Source organism: Jatropha curcas, chromosome 7 (assembly GCF_041381405.1).
Source record: "Jatropha curcas cultivar XTBG-Jc1 chromosome 7, XTBG_Jcur_1.0, whole genome shotgun sequence".
Lineage (NCBI taxonomy): Eukaryota > Viridiplantae > Streptophyta > Magnoliopsida > Malpighiales > Euphorbiaceae > Jatropha > Jatropha curcas.
Genome location: NC_143157.1, coordinates 10,530,800 through 10,552,788, shown reverse-complemented (window position 1 = coordinate 10,552,788; position 21,989 = coordinate 10,530,800). Strand labels below are relative to the sequence as shown.

At 43.5% G+C, this 21,989-nt stretch overlaps 1 protein-coding gene across 1 annotated transcript; it reads right to left on the bottom strand.

The window, feature by feature from the left end:
• Window positions 1-1,546: 1,546 nt before the first annotated feature.
• LOC149494690 (uncharacterized) lies at window positions 1,547-2,200 on the bottom strand. The gene has a single exon (XM_089724403.1). The coding sequence runs from the start codon at window positions 2,198-2,200 to the stop codon at window positions 1,547-1,549; it is 654 nt and encodes a 217-aa protein (XP_089580529.1).
• Window positions 2,201-21,989: the final 19,789 nt, after the last annotated feature.

Sequence of the window (21,989 nt, the reverse complement as noted above, 5' to 3'; positions counted from 1 at the left end):
CTTTTCCTTTTTATTATTGTTATTTTTTATTGCGCTCTAATTTTTGCTTAAGCTGCCCTTTGTGGGTTTTTGACTCAACGAGCTTCTTCTTTTTTTCTTCTTTTCCTTTTTGTTTTTTGCTATGATGTTATCCTCTTTTCAACGCCCTAACTTTTGCTTAAGCTGGCCTTGCAAGTTTTCGACTAACGAGCTCTTTTTTCTCTTTTTTTTTGAATGCATTTGCAGTTGTGGGCTTTTGAGAAGCTGCAAGTAATAGATCCACCATCGGACCATCTGATGTTTGATTATAGACCGCGAGTCTATGTTCGACATCGCCGGCATTTGACTGGAGAGACCGTTGAAGATTGGACTACTATTTTTCAAGATTTCACCTCCGAGAGAGGTGGTACATAGAGTGAGTTACAGTTTCTTCTTACATGCTCTGTGTGCCCCTGTGTGGCTTGACCATTGCAGTGGTTTATTATCGCAGCCAAGTAGCTAGGCAGTACGATCATCATCAAGTTGTTCTTGATTAAACATAGTTCAAGGGTAGCCTTATTACACAGCGTTTCTTGTCTAGCTTTATTTCCACCTGGCCTAGTCGCACAACTGTACCTATTTCCGATGTGGTCGATACTTCTTTTTCATACTTGTACCGCTCTTCGCTGCAGGCTTATTCCGGTGTCGATGTTGATTCAGAGTCAGCTGATTTGTTGACTGCTAGATTTCTATTAGGACCTGGCATGTAGATGCTTCTATCTTGCTTTCTAATGACATGTACTAGACAGTTATTGATAGTGCAATTATATTAGTGTGTGCACTTATTATGAATGAAATGTCTTTTTGCTTAAAAATGCTTAATATGTCTCTTGCTATTCTACTACCTCAAATTAAACTCACAACATTTGTATATTAACACAAACTTACCATAACACGCTTTAAAGTTAATAAGAACACAAAAGGTGAATTTATTAATCAGGCTTTGCCGTAGACATTTTAAGTCATATATAAAATTTCTTCAGTCTATCTAAATTGATCGGTTCAGTAAATTCATTACCTTCCATGTCTGATAGCTTCACTACACCTCTGTAAAACATTTTCTTGATTAGAAATGGGCCTTCCTAGTTAGGCTTGAGCTTCCCCCTTGGGTCATGAGTGTTTGGCTGCATCTGTTTCAAAATCAAATCCCCTATTCTTAGTAGCTTCGGATGAACTCTCTTGTTAAAGTGCTTAGCCATCCTCCTTTTATACAGTTGATCCATAAATCAGGCATTAAGCTTCTTTCCATTTAGGAGTGCTAATTCTTGATAGTGATTCTCTACCCATTGACATTCTAGAACCGTAGATTCCATCATTACGCCCAAGGACTGCACTTCAATCTCTATTGGTAGCACAATTTCCATTCCATAGACTAGAGAATAAGGAGTTGCCCCATTCGTAGATTTGGTTGTGGTCCTATAGCCCCACAAAGCATATTGTAATTTGTTGCCCTGTCATGATGATTTTGTGCCATTTTCCTCAGTATCTTCTTAATGTTCTTGTTTGCGGCTGCCACTGTCCCATTAGCTTATGGTCGGTAAGGTGAAGACTTATGATGCTCAATTCCATACTTCTCTAACAACATTTTTACTTCTGATTGGAATTGAACTCCATTATTCATCACCATATGATGGGGGATTCCATATCTACATATTAGGTTCTTTTCAATGAATTTGTCCATTTCCTTGGCGTCGATGTTCTTAAATGATTCTTCTTTGACCCATCTTGAGAAATAGTCCACTGCTACTACTATGAATTCGTGTCCATTAGAAGCAGGTGGTGAGATTTTGCTAATGATATCTATTCCCCAAGCTGCAAATGGCCATGGCGAAATAGAAGGATGTAGTATTGAAGATGGAATATGACTCAAGTCTCCATGAATTTGACATTCGAAGAATTTTTTCACATAAGAAATACAATCCATTTCTATAGTGGACCAGATGAAACTTTGTGTGAGAATTTTCTTTGCTAACGCTTTTCCGTTCATGTGGGTGCTGCAAACCCTTACACGGATCTGTTCCATAATCTCTTCAGCTTCTTTCCTCGATACACATCTCAACAATACTCCGTCTGACATTCTCTTGTACAACTGACTGTCTAAGACTACAAATTGTAATGCCAAATGTTGTATAGCTCTTCTATCATCTCTAGTACCTGAATCGAGACAAGCCCTTTTAGTCATCTAGTGTAGGACATCATGAAACAATGGATGATTCTTCCTCGATATTGATAATCCTTTCGCCTTCATAACATGGGATGCTACTCGAAGACATCATAAACGGCTTCTTAAACATAAATGAAATCTCTTCCCAAGTTGATGATAAATTAGCCAAGCATCTGTTACTCGATTGTTGTGAATACTCAAATTTTGAGGCTCAAAAAGCCAGTTTTCCCGGCCGCGGCGGTGACGGCCGCCCTTAAAGGCGGTGGTAGCCACTATCGCCGGCGGCGGCAGCCGCTAGCGACAGCGGCTGCAGTCGCCTGTGAATACCTTTTTTTTTTGAGGCTCAAAGAGCCAGGTTTACCGGACCGCAAACAGTCCGGCCGGACCAAAGGCCATTTTGGAAGTTCACCGGAAATATGCCAATATGGTACTTGAAATGTGCGGCACGTCACGAGGATCACGGAACTGGTCCCGAAATTTTTTTCAGAGGTCCGGAGCTCCCGAAAAAGCCTCCGGAACGAGAATTAGCAAAACCACCAGGCACGGCGGCCCAGCCGCCGAGCCCCGGCTGCCGACCGCCGAACCCAGCCGCCGAAACAGTCCGATTTTTGCCTATAAATAGAGGCCCCGGGCCTTCTGTTTTGCTCACTCAGTCTGTGTTGACGGACGCTCCTTCTCCCCTACGCTCTTTGCGATTCTTTTATTGCTTTTCTGCTTTTTTAATTTAGGTTTTATTATTTTTTTTTGTTGTGATTTCTTGGTCACTTAAGTTAAATTTAATTAATATTCCCTTAACGAGGAGCTTAACCTGGAGTTAAGAAGCGGTCGACGATTAAATCAGGTACATGAACTAAACTCTGCCTATTTAATTTTAGCACTTCATGCATGCTTCTCTTCTACTCCTAATAATTCTACAACTGCATAGATGCATTCACATCAATCATTAGGCAAATAAATTGCCTCAATTAAATAAATTTAAGTTAAACGCCCGGTTAATCAATAATCGTGGTGTTAAGCTTAAATCCGACAATATTGGCTAAAAAAGCCTAGTTAATCAATAACTATGGTGAAATCGCCTTTATATCGAACAATCCGGCTTATGTCCAATTAATCAATAATTGTGGCTAAAAAGCCTCAATCAATCACATTTTGGCAACAAATTGCCCACGGTTCAATCAATTTTTGGCAAACAAATTGCCTATAAATTAGATTAACCACTTTTTAGCGACAAATCGCTTAAATCAGAAGCTTTGGCAAAATGCCTTAGAATTAATCAATCTTTTGGCTAAAAGCCTTCAAACAATCATTTTGGCGACAATCGCCTAAATCACATCAACTTTTGGCAAAAATTGCCTAAATCCATTCATTTTGGCTAAAAGCCTTAAATCAGTCATTTTGGCGACAAACGCCCGAATAATCACTTTTGGCAAACAAATTGCCTAAATCTTTTGGCTAAACGCCTTCCAATATCAACTTTTGGCACAAATGCCTTAATCACTTTGGCGAAAAATCGCCTAACCAATTTTTGGCAATAAATTGCCTAAATTACATCAATCTTGGCAACAATTGCCTAAATCAAACTTTTTGGCTAAAAGCCATTAAAGTCAACACTTTTGGCATCAAATGCCTAAAAATCAATTCTTTGGCAAAATGCCTAGACAAAATGCACAAAGCATACACACACTCATGCATAAATGCATAAAGCATCCCCATTCAAAGCCCTCTAAAAGAGGCCTATCGAACTACGTTGACTTTGATCTTCCATTCAAACGGAAGTACGTAGGCACGTTTGGGATTTGACCCCGAGCGGCAAGTCGAAATCACTTAAACATTTTCCATCGGTCCAATTACATCATTCACCTTGCAAAGAATTCATTTTTTTGGTTAGTTCATCAACATGACATAGTCTCGGGATCCACCTCGGGTTCAAAGACCATGCCTTAGACATTGGGTTAATTAATCTAGTAATTAGGTTAATTAAGATTAGAGTCACTTAGGGTTTTTTCCTAGTTTACCCTAAAATAATTAAACAAGGTGGCGACTCATACATTCACGTGCATTTCTTCCTTAGTCACATGCATCCATATGCCATGACATTTTGGGGAGGGGTTCATAGTTGTTTACTCTGCTTGTGTGTGAGAATATTACCCTTTGGAAGTTCTGAAAAACAATGTGCAGGTAATCAATGTAGGGTTTGAACCTATCTTCCTTGACTTCTCAATTATCATTAACTTCTAACCTAAATAGACAAGCTTCATATTCTATCATGTTATTCGTAACTGCAAACTGTCATCTCTTCAACATCAGGATAACCTCTCCTTACGGGGATTCTAACAAAACTCCCACTTCGGCTCCTTTACTATAAGCTGACCCATCAAAATAGAGCTTCCATCCTTTCTTTTCTATCAAGTTCAAATGTTCATCGGGAATGTCAATCTCCCATTGCTCATGGTCTTCCACTAGATGTGCTGCTAAAAAGTCTGCAACTGCTCGTCCTTTGACGATTTTCTTCCTAGCATATTCAATATCAAATTCTGATAACAGAATTAGCGATCTTGCTAGCTTCCCCACTAGTGCTGGTGTTCCGTACAAATACCTAACCAGATCATCCTTGATACCTCTATTGCCTTATAAGACTAAAAGTAGTGTCAAAGCTTTCTGGTAGCCCATACCATTGCTAAGCAAGTTCTTTCAATCAAGTTATATTTCTATTCATTTGGAAGAAGCTTTTTGCTCAAGTAAGTACACTACCTTCTCAACACCGGCTTCGTCAGCTTGTGCTAACATGGCTCTAAGTCCAATATCTTCCACTGTCAAGTACAGAATTAAGGGTTTCCTTGGCTTTGGTGGGCACAAAATCGGGGGACTTGACAAATATTCCTTTATCTTGTCGAAAGCTATTTGGCAATGATCATACCATTTTACTGGCTGATCTTTCCATAAAAGCTTGAAGATTGGATCACATACTATAGACAACTTTGATATGAACCTGCTGATATACTAAATCTTTCCCAAAATGCTTCTCACTTGCTTTTCCTTCTTGGGCGACTCCATTTCTTTGATCGCCTTAATCTTATCTTAATCGATCTCTATTACTTTCGATCCTACTATGAACCCTAGCACTTTCCTGGAAGTTACCCTGAATACACAGCTGTAGCTTGTATTTAATAAATCTGTCCATGAACTTCTCCAACTGGATGCTCTTTTGGTGTCTTTGTCATGACAATCATATCATCAGTGTAAACCTCTAGCTCCTTATGGATCATATTATGAAATAATGTAGTTGCCATCCTTTAGTAAGTAGCCCCGGCATTCTTCAAGCCAAATGGCATCACCCGATAGCAAAAATTATCAAACTCCATCACAAATGTTGTCTTGACCTCATCTAGTAATGCCATGAGAATCTAGTTATACGCTGCAAACCCATCCATAATAAAGTAGCATCCCATCATTTCTGCACTGTTAATTAGGATATCAATGCGAGGAAGAGGAAAATCATCTTTTGGTGATGCTTTGTTTAAATCCTTATAGTCTACACACAATTCTGACCCTTCCATCTTTCTTGAAAATTAGGACCATGTTCGCCAACCATTCTAGATAGTGAACCACTTCTAGAAATCCTGATGTCTATCTGCTTGGTCACTTACTCTTTAATCTTCTTAGCCCATTTTGGTCTTAACCTTGTTCTCTTCTGTTTCACTGGCTTGGCTCTAGGATACAGAGGAATTGTGTGCTCAGCTATAGACCTATCTATCCCTGGCATGTCCTTATAGCTCTATGCAAAGGCTTCCTTTTTTTCCATGAGTATGTGAATACCTAAATTTTGAGGCTCAAAGAGCCAATTCTTTCGGACTGCAAACAGTCCGGTCGGACCGGAGGTCATTCAAAAAAGTTCACCGGAAGTGTGCCAATATGGTACTTGAAATGTCCGAAAAATTACGAAGATCACGAAACTGGTCTCGGAATATTTTTTGGAAGTCCGGGACTCCCGAAAAAGCCTCCGGAAAGAAAAAAGGCACGCATGTCCGCCCGCGGGGGTGGGCATGCCCACCCTCAAGGACGGGCGCACCCGCCCTGCAGAGGCGGGCACGCCCGCCCAATCTGGGCGGACATGCCCGCCCAGCATGGGCGGGCACGCCCGCCCAGCCTGGGCGGACACGCCCGCCCAGAATGGGCGGACACGCCCGCCCAGACTAGGCGGGCACGCCCGCCCAGCCCAGGCGCGCATGCCCGCCCTCGAGGGCGGGCAGGCGCGCCCGGGGTGCATTTTTTCTCTATAAAAAGAGGCCCCGGGGCTCCATTTTAGACACACAGTCTGTGTTGACGGACCTCTCTTCTCCCTTTACGCTCTTTGCGATTTCTTTTATCGCTTTCTGCATTCTTTATTTTATTTTATGATATTCTGCTTTCGTTTTTTTCTTGCTTTATTAAGTGGCCATTAAAAACTCCATTTTAATTAATATTTCCCTTAACGAGGAGCTTAACCTGGAGTTAAGAAGCGGTCGGAGATTAAATCAGGTACATAAATTAGACTACGCTTATTTAATTTTAGCACTTCATGCATGCTTCTTTTCTACTCCTCTTAACTCTATAACTGCATGAATGCATCCATATCATCCACTAGGCAAATAAATTGCCTCAATCAAATAAAGATTAAGCTTAAATGCCCGATTAATTAATAATCGTGGTATTAAAGCGTAAATCTGACATTATTGGCTAAAGAAGCCTAGTTAATCAATAACTATGGTGAAATTGCCTTTATTTCGAACAGTTCTTGGCCTAAGTCCAGTTAATCAATGATTGTGACTAAAAGGTCCTACTTAAACACGTTTTTTTTTTATGGCAATAAATTGCCTATATTTCAATTTAATTAATCACTTTAGGCAAACAAATTGCTTATAAGTGAAAAGTTAATCTTTTATAGCGACAAATCGCTTAAATCAATAATTTGGATAAAAAGCCTTTAAATAATCACTTTAAGCAAATAAATTGCTTATAAGTGAAAATTAATCTCTTTTATAGCGACAAATCGCTTAAATCAATTTCTTTTGGCTAAAAGCCTTGAATCAACCTTTGGCAACAATTGCCTAAATCAATTCATTTTGGCTAAAAAGCCTTAAATCATTCAATTTTGGCGTCAATCGCCTAAACAATCAATCTTTTGGCAATAATAAGCCCAATTAATCTTTGGCAAGCAAATAAGCACAACTTATCTTTTGGCAAGAGTAAGCCCAAATCCTTTCTTTTGGCAAAAGCCTCAAATCAACATTTTGGCACCAAGTGCCTGAAACAATCAATTCTTTGGCAAAATGCCTAAACAAAAATGCACAAAGCATACACACACTCATGCATCAAGCATCCCATCTAAAGCCCTCTAGAAGAGGCCTATCGAACTACGTGGACTTTGATCTTCCATTCAAACGGAAGTACGTAGGCACGTTCGGGATTTAACCCCGAGCGGCAAGTCGCAATCATTCAAACTCACTTAAACAGTCCATTGGTCCAATCATCTTGCAAAACATTCATTTTTGGTTAGTTTCATCAGCATGACATAGTCTCGGGATCCACCTCAGGTTCGCAGATTATGCCTTAGACATTGGGATAATTAATCCAGTAACTAGGTTAATTAAAATTGGAGTCATTTAGGGTTTTTCCTAGTTTACCCTAAAGCAATTAAACAAGGTGGCGACTCATACATTCACGTGCATTTCTTCCCTTAGTCACATGCATTCATATGCCTATGATATTTTGGGGTAGGGGTTCACAGTTTGGCGACTCTGCTGGGGAATTTATGTAATCTTTTTGCATAATAGTGGACTACAATTGTTGAATAAACTAACCTGCTCTTCTTTAGGGCATTACTTTACTATGCTTTGTTTTGCAGGGTACCTTGACATAAATCGAGTGTTCTTTCTTTAAGAATACTCGATGAGAGGAAATTTGAACTTAAGTGACAAATTTGATTAAGACATTTAAATTTGTTGATCTATTTGCACGATTGAGAATCTTTTTCTCCATTGCATAAAAAACGAATTTCAAATGAATTTCTTCTCTCTCTGTTCAAACTTCTAAGTCTGGATAGCAAGTAGCGCTGATCGGCAGGTCTCTTTGATTATGTCGACGGACAGCCAAAGCGTCCTCTCTGTTGCCGCAAACCACCCCCAATCCTTTTGGGGATGGCCCATGAGTATGCATACCGTTGGACCCACGCGAAACTCTTTGTTTCACATGTGGTTAGGTATATCCATGCTCAAGGCTCAAGGGTCCCTTTATAAGCCGATTCTCTATTTTGAGTCATAGCCCATAGAACCTATCCTTTAGGACTGTATGCACCCAATGATGTGAATCATATCATTAAACAGATTATGACGTGTTGTTATGCGCATTCACGACATATCATAAACATGGGGTAAACACAAAGAGAGCATGAAATACCCTTTTACTTTCAGTCATGCATAGTTGGACAAGAGAGTCAATTCACCTCACATCAGCTATCTGATACACCAACCACTGTACCTAATCTAGCTACCCTTACCCTTACAGGTGCCCACAATCCGAGCGCCCACCCAAGTGCCAGACACACCTACAGTGCTATCACCAGCTTCACCAGCTTCACCAGCTACACCAGCTTCGCCTACAACTCCGACAACCCCATCTGCACCAATGGCATCACTTGCTGATATCCAAACCCTCATTGAACAACTAGAGGCTAGAATGGAGGCCAGAATGGAGGCCAGAATGAATGAGGCACTAGCTGCCCAAAGGACCGCCCTGATAGCTGAACTGGGTAATGGGAATGGTAATGGAAATGGGGCTTCCGCTGGGGGAAGTGGACCTGCTGCCTCCAACCAGGGTCCTGCTGCTGGACCTACAAACCCTGCCCTAAACCTGGATGAGATGCCTTCTAAAACTGCCTCTGAGCTGGAAGCTCAGAGAATGAGAGAGAAACTAGAGCTCCTAGAGAGGTCCGTCACTGCTCTCAAAACCCACAAGGAAGTGGTGGACATGGACTCCTTGTCCTTGTTCCCTGAAGCCAGGTTGCCAACTAAGTTCAAGATGCCCAACATGGACAAGTTTGATGGAACCACTTGTCCTAAAACACATTTGAAAATGTATGTGGGTGCCTTAAACCCATTCGGATTGAGCAGTGAGCTCCTTGCTCAGTTGTTCCAACAATCTCTTACTGGTGCTGGATTAAGATGGTTTGTTAGCCTTGATCGGTCTAAGATGAAGACCTGGGAGGATATCTGTAATGCATTCAATTCACAGTACCACTACAATATGGAGGTGGATGTTACTCGAAGAGAGTTAGAGACCACCAAGCAGAAAAATAATGAACCCTTTTCCTCGTTCCTTACGAGGTGGAGGGCCAAAGCCGCCCAAATGATTAACCGGCCTTCTGAACAAGAGCAGGTGGACATAATAATAAAGAACTTGCAGCCTGTCTACCAACAACGATTACAAACCCAGTACCTGCCAACTTTCCAGTCGCTCATTGCCACTGCCACAAAGGTAGAGGATCTGATCCAAATGGGGCAACTGAAAGACGACTCAAGGACCTCTAAGTACAAGAAACCAAGCCAGCCAGGCAAGGTCCACGAAGTGGCAAGCATCACTCCCACCAACCCTTTACGAGTGGGGAATATGAGGAATGGTAATCAATCGAGAAGACCATACACTGACCTTGGAATGCCGATCCTTTTGGTTTTCCGAGAGGCTGTCAAGGCCAACTATATCAAGCCTTTAGAAGCAAGACCACCTCCCAATCCACTACCGAGAAACTATAAGGCGGATGAATACTGCGAGTATCATCAGGGATACGGGCACAAGACTGAAGCATGTTGGACGCTCAAGAACCGCATACAAGACCTGGTAGACAATGGGTCAATCATCCCAAGAAGTAAACCAAACATTAGCACTAATCCCTTACCAAATCACGGGGTAAATGCTATTGATTCTGACCAGAAATTAATCGATCCTTTCGAGTTATTTTTGGAAATGAATAACATCTGTGTCTTGGATTTGAATGACCTAAGTGAAGAGGTCGATGCCATTACTAGGAGCGGGAGACAATATGAACCTTTAGTTTTGGACAAAATCCAAAATAAACCCTACCAGAGGGCAAAGGAGCCAAAGGAGGACCCGGTGCTGTCATAATTAAAAAAGACACAAGCTAGGGTGTCAATCTGGGAACTTTTGGCATCATCCTTTCCTCATCGCCAAGCTCTTTGTAAGGCTTTGAGTCAACTCCAGACGCCTGTGGAAGTTAGCCCTGAAGTCCTAGTATCCACTCTCACCCAATCATCTAAAACACGAAGCATCGGTTTCTCTGATGATGATTTGCCCAAGGAGGGAGGCAGTCATAACAATGCTCTTTATGTCACTGTTCAGACTCGAGACAAAACCGTGCCCATGGTTCTCATTGATAATGGGTCGGCGCTGAACGTCTGCCCACTGAGAGTAGCCAGCTGTCTAGGGTTGGAGGAAACTGACTTCACTCCCTCGGACCAGATAGTGAAGGCCTATGACAGCACCCGGAGGGAAGTATTGGGGGTTGCCACGCTGAAGCTAACAGTTGGGCCGGCTGTGATGGAAGTCCCCTTCCAGGTAATTGATGTGCCGACCAGCTTCAACCTACTTCTGGGCCGGCCATGGATACACCACACTAAGGCAATACCCTCGTCCTTGCACCAAAAGGTCAAGTTTCCATATGAGGACAAGGTTATCACCATTCAGGGGGATGACTACAGCCAGCTCAAAAAGCCGAAGGGCCAGCCTCTCTTTGAGGTCAACCCTGAGACCGCCAACCTACCCCTCTCGGGATTTCAATATGATACTGTGCAGTTCATAGAAGGAAAGACTGCAAACTCTCGAATTCTCTTTGATTTCGGGACGGTGCAAATAAACTGCATAGTGCCCTTAATGCTTAAGATGTCCTATCTGCCAGGAATGGTTATGGCCAGATCCGGGAAAACATACCCCAAACTGCAAGCCTGGGAGTGTCCAGTGAATGAGGGAACCTTCGGACTGGGTTATGAGCCCACTGACGAAGAGCGTGCTGAGAAAACACGAAGAGGAAGAAAGAAAAGTATACATATGCGGCCTTATCTATTGACTCTGAACAGCTACTTCTGCAAACCTGGGGAAGCAGTTTCTTACTGTGGCTTCCGGGAGCCCTTTTGCTGCCCAACTGTTAAGAAGATGCTGCCTGGAATAGAAATATTCTCGGATGTTTGGGGCAACAAGCCCGAGGTAGTAACCAACCTGGAGACAGAAGACTTCATGCAGCCTAATCTCTTTGATGAGGTTGCAGTTATCACCAGAAGTGATGGGAATCAAGACTTGTGCAGCCTAATCAAGCCGAGCAAAGGACCTCTTGACAACTGGTACACCGAGGAGGAGCGCACTGCTGACAAACCCCCTCCCGAGTCAAGCCTAGTACCAGAGTCTGTAATAAAGTCCTGTACTGAGTCCGAGTCTGACCCCGAGTCTGAAACCGAGTCGGAGTCTAGTTCCAGTTCCGAGTCATCTGTGTCGGATCTAGAAGATCCAAATTTCAAATTTGATGTATTCTTTGAAGATGATTCTGTCATAATTAATAAAGGCTTGCAAATTCTTGATTACCCTGCGTGTTTATCTTTCCAAGCATTTCCAAGCAAAAACAATCAAATAAATGAAATAAAAAATGAAAAGGAAAAGATAGTAATTGGCAAGGAAGAAAATGAATATACATACATTGCATCTGATTGCCTGAACAGGGAACAGGTCAGTGAATGTTTGAAGAAATTTGCTGATTGCTTCATGTGGAAAGCAAGTGACATCACTGGAATTGACCCAGCAATAGTGGTGCACAAGATTCCAGTGTATCCAGAGGCTAAGCCAGTGAAACAGAAGCTAAGAAGGCTAAAAACAGAATGGTCCTTGAAAATCAAGGAGGAAGTTGCCAAGCAGCTGGAGAACAAGTTCATAGAACCTATTGCCTACCCGACATGGTTAGCGAACATAGTGCCGGTTCCTAAGAAGGATGGAAAGGTGCGAATGTGTGTGGATTACAGGGATTTGAATAAAGCTTGCCCGAAGGATGATTTTCCCCTGCCACATATTGACTTACTGGTGGATCGAATGGCTGGACACGAGATGGTCTCTTTGACCGATCTTGCTGTCGGGTACAATCAAATAATGATGCATTTGCCAGACAAAGAGAAGACGGCATTCATCACGGAATGGGGAACCTACTGCTATAGGGTCATGCCCTTCGGGCTCAAAAATGCCGGGGCAACCTATCAAATAATGGCAACGACCATCTTTCACGACATGATTCACAAGGAGGTGGAAGTGTATGTGGATGATATGGTGGTTAAGTCAAAAACAACCGAAGAACATACAACAGCACTTGAGAAGTTCTTCCTTAGACTTCGAAAGTATAATTTGAAGATCAACCCGGCAAAATGTCTGTTTGGAGCCACGTCCGGAGTATTTCTGGGGCATATGGTTAGTCGGAAGGGCATAGAGATTGACCCTTCAAAGGCCAAAGCTATTCTGGAAATGCCAGCACCAAAGACCGAAAAAGAAGTCCGAGGTTTCTTGGGAAGGCTACAGTACATCAGCCGTTTCCTCAATCAGTTGGCCGATACCTGTGGCCCAATTTTCAAACTACTTAGGAAAGGAGTGGCAGTCAAATGGGATGAGGATTGTCAGGCAGCTTTCGACCAAGTCAAGCAATACCTGTTATCCCCGCCAGTCTTACAACCACCAAGGCTAGGAAAGCCTTTGCTATTGTACCTGTCAGTAACAGAAGAAGCGATGGGGGCCATATTAGCTCAACAAGCAGAGGATACAAGGATAGAAAATGCCGTGTATTACCTTAGCAAGAGGATGCTGGAATATGAGTTGAAATACAACAAGATAGAGAAGTTGTGTCTGGCTCTAGTCTGGGCCTGTACCAAGCTGCAACACTACCTCTCGTCTTACACTACACACGTAATCTCTGAATCTAACCCCTTGAAATTCCTTATGGAAAGGCCGGTTCTTGACTGTAAGGTGGCAAAGTGGGTGTCAGTGCTTGCGGCTTATGATTTAAAGTTTGTACAACGTAAGGCAGTAAAAGGCGGGGCCTTGGCTGACCAATTAGCAGAATTACCGGTCGAAGACCAAATGTCGGAGGTAGAGTTCCCCGACGAAGACCTGTTAAACTTGGAAAGTCAGGTCTGGGAGATGTACTTCGATGGAGCTTTGAACTACCATGGAAATGGGATTGGAGTTGTATTCAAAACTCCTTGTAGAGAATACATCCCAATTGCAGTTAAACTAGACTTCGACTGTACCAATAATGAGGCCGAATACGAAGCCTGCATCAAGGGGTTAGAAGTAGCCTTGGAAAAAGAGATAAAAGTCCTCAGGGTTTTCGGAGATTCCAACCTGATAGTCTCCCAGGCTCTAAGGAAGTGGAAAATCAAGGAAGAGCGTTTGGTTCCTTACCTACAACGCTTAGACGAATTGGCTCAACAGTTTGAGGAATTATCTTTCTACTACCTGCCGCGAGCCAAAAATCAATTCGCTGATGCCCTAGCCACCTTGGCCTCCATGGTTAATGTGGGGAAAGGCCAAGTCATTCGGCCCCTGACAGTTAGGCTTCAGAAGCAGCCAGCACACGTCATGCATTTGGTGGATGACAAGCCTTGGTTTTGGGATATACAGAATTACCTTCGAAACGAAGCCTACCCGGAGGGATCCACCAAAACTGATCAACGGACATTGAGACAGTTAGCGTCGGGATACTTCCTTACCGGGGGAGTTCTGTATAAAAGAAGTTGGAATGGCATGCACCTAAGGTGCGTTGATGAAGAAGAAGCCCAAACCATTATGGATTCCGTGCATAATGGGGAATCTGGGTCACACATGCACGGGATAGCCTTGGCTCGGAAAATCATGAACCTAGGTTATTACTGGTCAACTATGAATGCGGATTGTGTGAGGCACGCGCGGAAGTGCCATGAGTGCCAAATTTTCGCTAAGCTGCAAAAACGGCCTCCAGTCAATTTAAATCCAATTGCTTCACCGTGGCCTTTTGCAACTTGGGGTATAGATGTAATTGGAAAGATCCACCCGAAAGCCTCTAATGGCCATCAGTTTATCCTGGTCGCTGTAGATTATTTCACTAAATGGATTGAGGCAGCTTCCTTTTCGATGTTAAACGCCAAGAAGGCAGCACAGTTTGTACGTACCAGCATCCTTTGTCGGTATGGAACACCATTCGAGATCATTACTGATAACGGGTCTCATTTTCAAGGAGAATTCGCTGACCTCTTAAAGCATAAGAAGATTCAGCACCATAAGTCCTCACCCTATCGCCCACAAACAAATGGGGCCGTCGAAGCCGCGAACAAGGCTATAAAAGTCATTTTGCAAAAGACGATTCAGAGGCATAAAGCTTGGCACGAACAGTTACCGAACGCCCTATGGGGATACAGGACTTCAATCAGAACGCCTACTGGGGCAACCTCGTACTCCCTAGTGTATGGAATGGAAGCAGTGTTGCCTATTGAGCTGGAAGTTCAGTCAGCAAGGGTTATCCGGGAAAGCCAGATCAACGAAGCAGATTGGGCTGAGAATTATCATTTGCAACTTTTGGGTATGGATGAAAAACGATTGCGAGCAATCCACCAAACTCAAGTCTATCAAAGAAGAATGGCAAGACATTTTAACAAGAAGGTCAAAGACCGGAAACTGGAAGAAGGTTGTTTGGTTCTAAAGGAAATTAGACAACCGGTCATAGATCCACGGGGGAAGTTCCGTCCTCATTGGGCTGGACCCTATGTGTTGAAGAAGATCTTGTCAGGCGGAGCCGTTATTTTGACTGATTTGGATGGCTTGGAATTCACTAATCCATGTAATTTAGATCAGTTAAAAAAATATTTTGTGTAAATTGTAATCATTTGCATAATGTAAAACGAACTACATTAGACCTGATTCTCTTTGGAAAAAAGAAATTATATATCGGAGATATGTAGGCAGCCCTCATTGGGCGCGGTCTAAACATTAATAAAAAAGTCATTTCATAATTCATTTCTTCTTTGCAAAAAAAAAAAAAAAAAAAAAAAAAAAAAAAAAAAAAAAAAAAACCCGCTAAGTTGAAAACCCGAAAGGGCGGCTTAGGCAAAAAGGGGGTAGCTCACTAAGCTGAAAACCCGAAAGGGCGGCTTAGACAAAAATTAGAGCTTAAATAAATAAAAGTTGGCAAATGCTTGGAAAGTTCAAACGCCTAATGACAAAGTCAAATAATCCAGAATCGAGCAAGAGAGTCCAAAAATAACTAAAGAAAGTGTAAAGCATACATCAAAAGATAAATCCAAAGTCCCAAACGAAAGGCAAAACAAGGAAAAAATCACAAAAGTTCATAAGAGTCTAGGTATCCCGTCGCCTCCGCGGAGCGGCATCCTCTGAGTCTTCTACTGAACTCTGCCCAGCCTTGTCTGTCCGAGGGGCCAGCACAATCTCCTCACCTGTCCCAACCTCCTCTTCAGCATCAGCCTGAACCCAACCTTCGAGAACACTCAGCAGTGCAGTCCTCCTTGGTCTTTCAATCGGCCAGACAGCGGTAATGAACCAGGCCCGATACTCGGGAGAAGTCTGAACGCTGGAAGGATCAGGTAAAGGTCTAACCATACGGTGATCTCTAACCCAAGCTTTAAGAACAGCTCGGGTAACACCAGCAGTAATCGCAGAATCAGCTGAAATGTCATCCATAATAGGGACAGTTTGATCTATCCCCATCTGCCTCAGAACGCGCGAAGCGCAGTACCAAGTACAGTGTGTGAGGCCTAGGAGATAAACCCGAGAATGGCGAAAGCTGACCTGAATAAAGCGGTTGATATTGTACCAAGGGACGAACCACAGTATCTCATTTGGACCCAATTCAACCAGCCATGAAGTCCATGTTTCAGTAGAAGGGTGGGAGAGCAAGATTTTCCGCATGCGATATTGAGAAGAATTGTAGGGAAGAGAGGTTGGAGCAGCCACTACTTGGAGGTGATCCCTCAACCAAACCTCAATAATGGATCTTTTCCATTATAAGAAAAAAAAGGAGGGAAGAGAGAGAACTGACCGAAATAGTTGTTTAAGCACAGTGTTCGAGAGTCAGAATGAAAAAAAAAGGGGCTGAAAGCAGCCTTTTTATTGAGAAAGTCGCGCCTAAGGGCGGCTGCCCGCGCCCTCTAAGGCGGGTATGCCCCACCTGAAAGGCGGGCACGCTCGCCCGGTTAGGGTGGGCATGCCCGCCCAGCATGGGCGGACATGCCCGCCCAGCTAGGGCGGGCACGCCCGCCCAGCGTGGGCGCACATGCCCGCCCAGCGTGGGCGCACATGCCCGCCTAGGCAGGGCGGGCACGCCCGCCCCAGCGTGGGCGCACATGCCCGCCCAGGCAGGGCGGGCACGCCCGCCCAGCGTGGGCGCACATGCCCGCCCAGCGTGGGCGCACATGCCCGCCCAGCCCAGGCAGGCATAAAAAAAAAAAAAAAAAAAAAGAAGAAAAATAGAAATAAAAATAGAAAATAACTTTTTTTTCTTTTTTCTTTCCTTTTCTCTTTCGAAAAAAAAAAAAAAAAAAAAAAAAAAAACAACAAAAAAAAAAAAGAAAGAGAAACAAAGTGTGTACTTTTTAATCCTTTTCTGCTCAAATCTAATGCATGCATACTGTCAGTATTAATCAAATACAGGTACAAATAAGTTGAGTACAGAAGTACGGCCAAGTTTCAATACAGTAAAGAAAGAGAGGGAAAGAAAGTAAAGGAAAGCGAAGAAGTCTAGCAGCTATCAGCGGCGAGACCTCCTCCTCCTCTGGTCGTCAAAAGCCTGCAGTGTCCAAGCTGAAGTTAGTTCCTCCTGCATTCCAAGGATTAGCTCCATCATCTGACGGACCAAGCCGTCAGGAACCTGGAAATCACACAAAAATGCAAAGTCAATATACAAATCTCATATGAATCCTTTTTTATGAGGGACTTACCAGTCATTACCTCATTAATGTCATCAGGAGGAAGAGCCAGGTGATTCACACGACCCAGGGATACCTCCCTAAGAGACGAAGTACCCTCAGGAGTGTAATAGGAAATGCTGTATGGAAGGTGCAAATTGGCCAAGCCCGGATGGACAGGCCTGGTAGCCTCTGAAATAGCCTGGGGAATCCTGAAGGCACCAACCGAATGACTAGGGCCAGCTCGAGACGGACCCTCCACCGGAGTAGAAGAAGAAGGCTGGGTCACAGGCCTCCTCCTTGGAGTCCTGGCCGAAGAACCGGAAGCCTGAGAGGAACGGGTGCCAAGCGGCTGGGAAGGAGTCGACCTCGGGAGACTGTCAAACCTGGAGCCGATGGGCCGCATCAGAAACACCTGGCAGAATTCGTCATAATCTCCACCCCGGATCAATTCCATGTACGGGATACCCTCAGTATGGACATCTGTAAGAACCATCTGTTTGCCCGCTCGCATGTCCTCAGGGGGAGGAAGAGGAACGGAGCGGCAGCCCCTAACCTGGAAGTTCACTCGCTCACCCAGGTAATAACGTCTCAGAACAGGATGTGATAAGACAAACCGCCGCCGAGACAGAGCCTCTGATCGCCTGAAATGGGGATCCGCCTCAATCCAATGTTGGAGTCGGATGCCCATCGCCCCTACTTCAACCTATGTAAGAGAAGCAAATGTGTTAATAAATCTTTTTTTTTTTTTTTTCACATAACCAAGAGAAATTAGGAATGCACTCGCCTGCCCTAGGGTACAAGTATCGAAGAAGCTCCGCAGATCTCCCAAAGACTTCCGGTGTAGAATAGACTGTTGGTTAGCTTGGTACCATCTCCAAGCTAAAGGTACCAACCCTAGCCCAAGATCAGTGCGGGCCAACTCAGGGCGGATATAGGGAAAATACTCAAAGGCCCAAGTCTGCACAAGGAAGGAAAGGATTAATAATAAAAATAAAGGGGGGGGGGGCATAGAATGAGGATATGTTCTTTACATTACCTCCCAGAAATAGTAGGTCCCACTGAGCCTACAGTGGCTTCGACTCAGATCGCACATATCCTCGTACATGCGGCTCAGAATAGCACCGGCCCAGTCATACTCAGTGAGGTGGGCCAAGTCCTCCAAACTCCTCAGTATAGAGGGATTAAACTTCTCTTTTCTGTTAGACCAGAAAGACGAAGCAAACAGCAGCAGCAGAGTGAATCTAGCTACCTGAGTCGCCGTTAGCTCTCCCTGTCTATGTCGGGCATAAATGCTAGGAGCTTGGGAGGATAACCAGTGCCTCGAAACACTCAGATCGGGGGAGGAATGGCTGGGTCTAACAATCCGGGGAAGGTCAATCCCTATCAACTCCGTCATTCGGTCGGGGGTAACCGCAGTCCTCCAATCGTCATACAGCTCGATCGGCTGAGTACCAAAAGGAATCCCAGAAATCAATGAAAAGTCAGTTGGGGTCATCGTCATCTCGCCCCAAGAGAAGTGGAAAGTGTTGGTGGTGTCCCACCATCTCTCAGCCAACGCGCCCAGTAAACTCTTGTAATTCTGCCTACCCAGCTCGAGATTTCTTAAGAAGCCCAGGTGAGAGGGGTCAATGATGGCTCCGACCGGGTTATTAGGATCAAGTATGTCAAATGGGATCTCAGCAATAGAGGACTCGCCCACGTCCAGCCTAATGTATGCGTCCTAGAAGGTAAAACAGTTTAAGGCTATCCTTTGGTTCCTAACTTAAAGATATCCTAATCCTCCCCCAGTATCATACTAATAAAAGTGGTAAGATTCAATCACGATTTGGCCTAAGGCCCAAGAAATCACGATTTGGCCTAAGGCCCAAAAAAAATCACGATTTGGCCTAAGGCCCAAAAAAAAATCACGATTTGGCCTAAGGCCCGAAAAATCATAATTTGGCCTAAGGCCCAAAAAATTCACACTTGGCCTAAGGCCCAAAAGTACAGAAGCGAAGGGAGCTTACTTGGGCAAAGACGCCGGTCATGGAAGCATGATTGTCAGCGTCCGCCGCAAGATTGGCATCGTCCACAGAAATTCCCAGAGACTCCAGGAGATCCTCACCGCTGCTATAGCTTGGGGAAGCCATGATGAGAAAGTTGAGAGAATTTGAGAGAGCTCTTTTGATTTGGAGAGTGGAGAATGAATGAAATAATGAGTTTTTGAGCTATTTATAAGCAAATAGCCAAGAGGCGGGTCCTTTTGACGCGTCTAACATTCGCCTACAAAATTTAGTTTTCAGACAACCACCAGCGCCCATAAAAACATCTTTTATGGTTGCCGGTGGGGGGGCAACTGTGAATACCTAAATTTTGAGGCTCAAAGAGCCAATTCTTTCGGACTGCAAACAGTCCGGTCGGACCGGAGGTCATTCAAAAAAGTTCACCGGAAGTGTGCCAATATGGTACTTGAAATGTCCGAAAAATTACGAAGATCACGAAACTGGTCTCGGAATATTTTTTGGAAGTCCGGGACTCCCGAAAAAGCCTCCGGAAAGAAAAAAGGCACGCATGTCCGCCCGCGGGGGTGGGCATGCCCACCCTCAAGGACGGGCGCACCCGCCCTGCAGAGGCGGGCACGCCCGCCCAATCTGGGCGGACATGCCCGCCCAGCATGGGCGGGCACGCCCGCCCAGCCTGGGCGGACACGCCCGCCCAGACCAGGCGGGCACGCCCGCCCAGAATGGGCGGACACGCCCGCCCAGACCAGGCGGGCACGCCCGCCCAGCCTAGGCGCGCATGCCCGCCCTCGAGGGCGGGCAGGCGCGCCCGGGGTGCGTTTTTTCTCTATAAAAAGAGGCCCCGGGGCTCCATTTTAGACACACAGTCTGTGTTGACGGACCTCTCTTCTCCCTTTACGCTCTTTGCGATTTCTTTTATCGCTTTCTGCATTCTTTATTTTCTGCTTTCGTTTTTTTCTTGCTTTATTAAGTGGCCATTAAAAACTCCATTTTAATTAATATTTCCCTTAACGAGGAGCTTAACCTGGAGTTAAGAAGCGGTCGGAGATTAAATCAGGTACATAAATTAGACTACGCTTATTTAATTTTAGCACTTCATGCATGCTTCTTTTCTACTCCTCTTAACTCTATAACTGCATGAATGCATCCATATCATCCACTAGGCAAATAAATTGCCTCAATCAAATAAAGATTAAGCTTAAATGCCCGATTAATTAATAATCGTGGTATTAAAGCATAAATCTGACATTATTGGCTAAAGAAGCCTAGTTAATCAATAACTATGGTGAAATTGCCTTTATTTCGAACAGTTCTTGGCCTAAGTCCAGTTAATCAATGATTGTGACTAAAAGGTCCTACTTAAACACGTTTTTTTTTTATGGCAATAAATTGCCTATATTTCAATTTAATTAATCACTTTAGGCAAACAAATTGCTTATAAGTGAAAAGTTAATCTTTTATAGCGACAAATCGCTTAAATCAATGATTTGGATAAAAAGCCTTTAAATAATCACTTTAAGCAAATAAATTGCTTATAAGTGAAAATTAATCTCTTTTATAGCGACAAATCGCTTAAATCAAGTTCTTTTGGCTAAAAGCCTTGAATCAACCTTTGGCAACAATTGCCTAAATCAATTCATTTTGGCTAAAAAGCCTTAAATCATTCAATTTTGGCGTCAATCGCCTAAACAATCAATCTTTTGGCAATAATAAGCCCAATTAATCTTTGGCAAGCAAATAAGCACAACTTATCTTTTGGCAAGAGTAAGCCCAAATCCTTTCTTTTGGCAAAAGCCTCAAATCAACATTTTGGCACCAAGTGCCTGAAATAATCAATTCTTTGGCAAAATGCCTAAACAAAAATGCACAAAGCATACACACACTCATGCATCAAGCATCCCATCTAAAGCCCTCTAGAAGAGGCCTATCGAACTACGTGGACTTTGATCTTCCATTCAAACGGAAGTACGTAGGCACGTTCGGGATTTAACCCCGAGCGGCAAGTCGCAATCATTCAAACTCACTTAAACAGTCCATTGGTCCAATCATCTTGCAAAACATTCATTTTTGGTTAGTTTCATCAGCATGACATAGTCTCGGGATCCACCTCAGGTTCGCAGATTATGCCTTAGACATTGGGATAATTAATCCAGTAACTAGGTTAATTAAAATTGGAGTCATTTAGGGTTTTTCCTAGTTTACCCTAAAGCAATTAAACAAGGTGGCGACTCATACATTCACGTGCATTTCTTCCCTTAGTCACATGCATTCATATGCCTATGATATTTTGGGGTAGGGGTTCACAGAGTAGACTTTAAAATTTTGTGTTTAAATTTGGCGTTAGGTTTTGGCCAATTAATAAAATTCGTGGATTATCTTTGGTGCCAATATTAAATTCAAGCATGCATGATGAGTTAATGTCAGATATGCACTTGTGCTTATCTATTCGATGAATGGAACCATCAAGAAAGACATCAAACAAGCAAAATTAAAGTTCATTTCATTGAAAAGCATGGACAGTTCATGATAATCAGACTCATCACTAATAGAAATAATCACATCAGAAGGGGCTTTAGCTTCTTTAAAGCTTTCCTCGATACAGGCCCGAATTGCTTTTAACACTTGATCTGCAGGGTCCTCTTCTTCCTTTTCAGCACTCACCTTCCCTTTATTGCTTTCCTCCTCCCTAAAACACCAACAAAATAACAATAATGAATTAATAACTAAAAAAAAAAAAAATACCAAGAAAAGCTTTAGATATTTACCTAACCCTCAGATTGAGGATTGTAAAAAATCTGGATGTCTTAAGGAATGAGATTTCAAGGCCCCCAGAAG

Coding starts and splice junctions, on each gene's coding strand:
- LOC149494690 (XM_089724403.1), bottom strand. CDS start 2,200: ATGACTAAAAGGGCTTGTCTCGATTCAGGTACTAGAGATGATAGAAGA.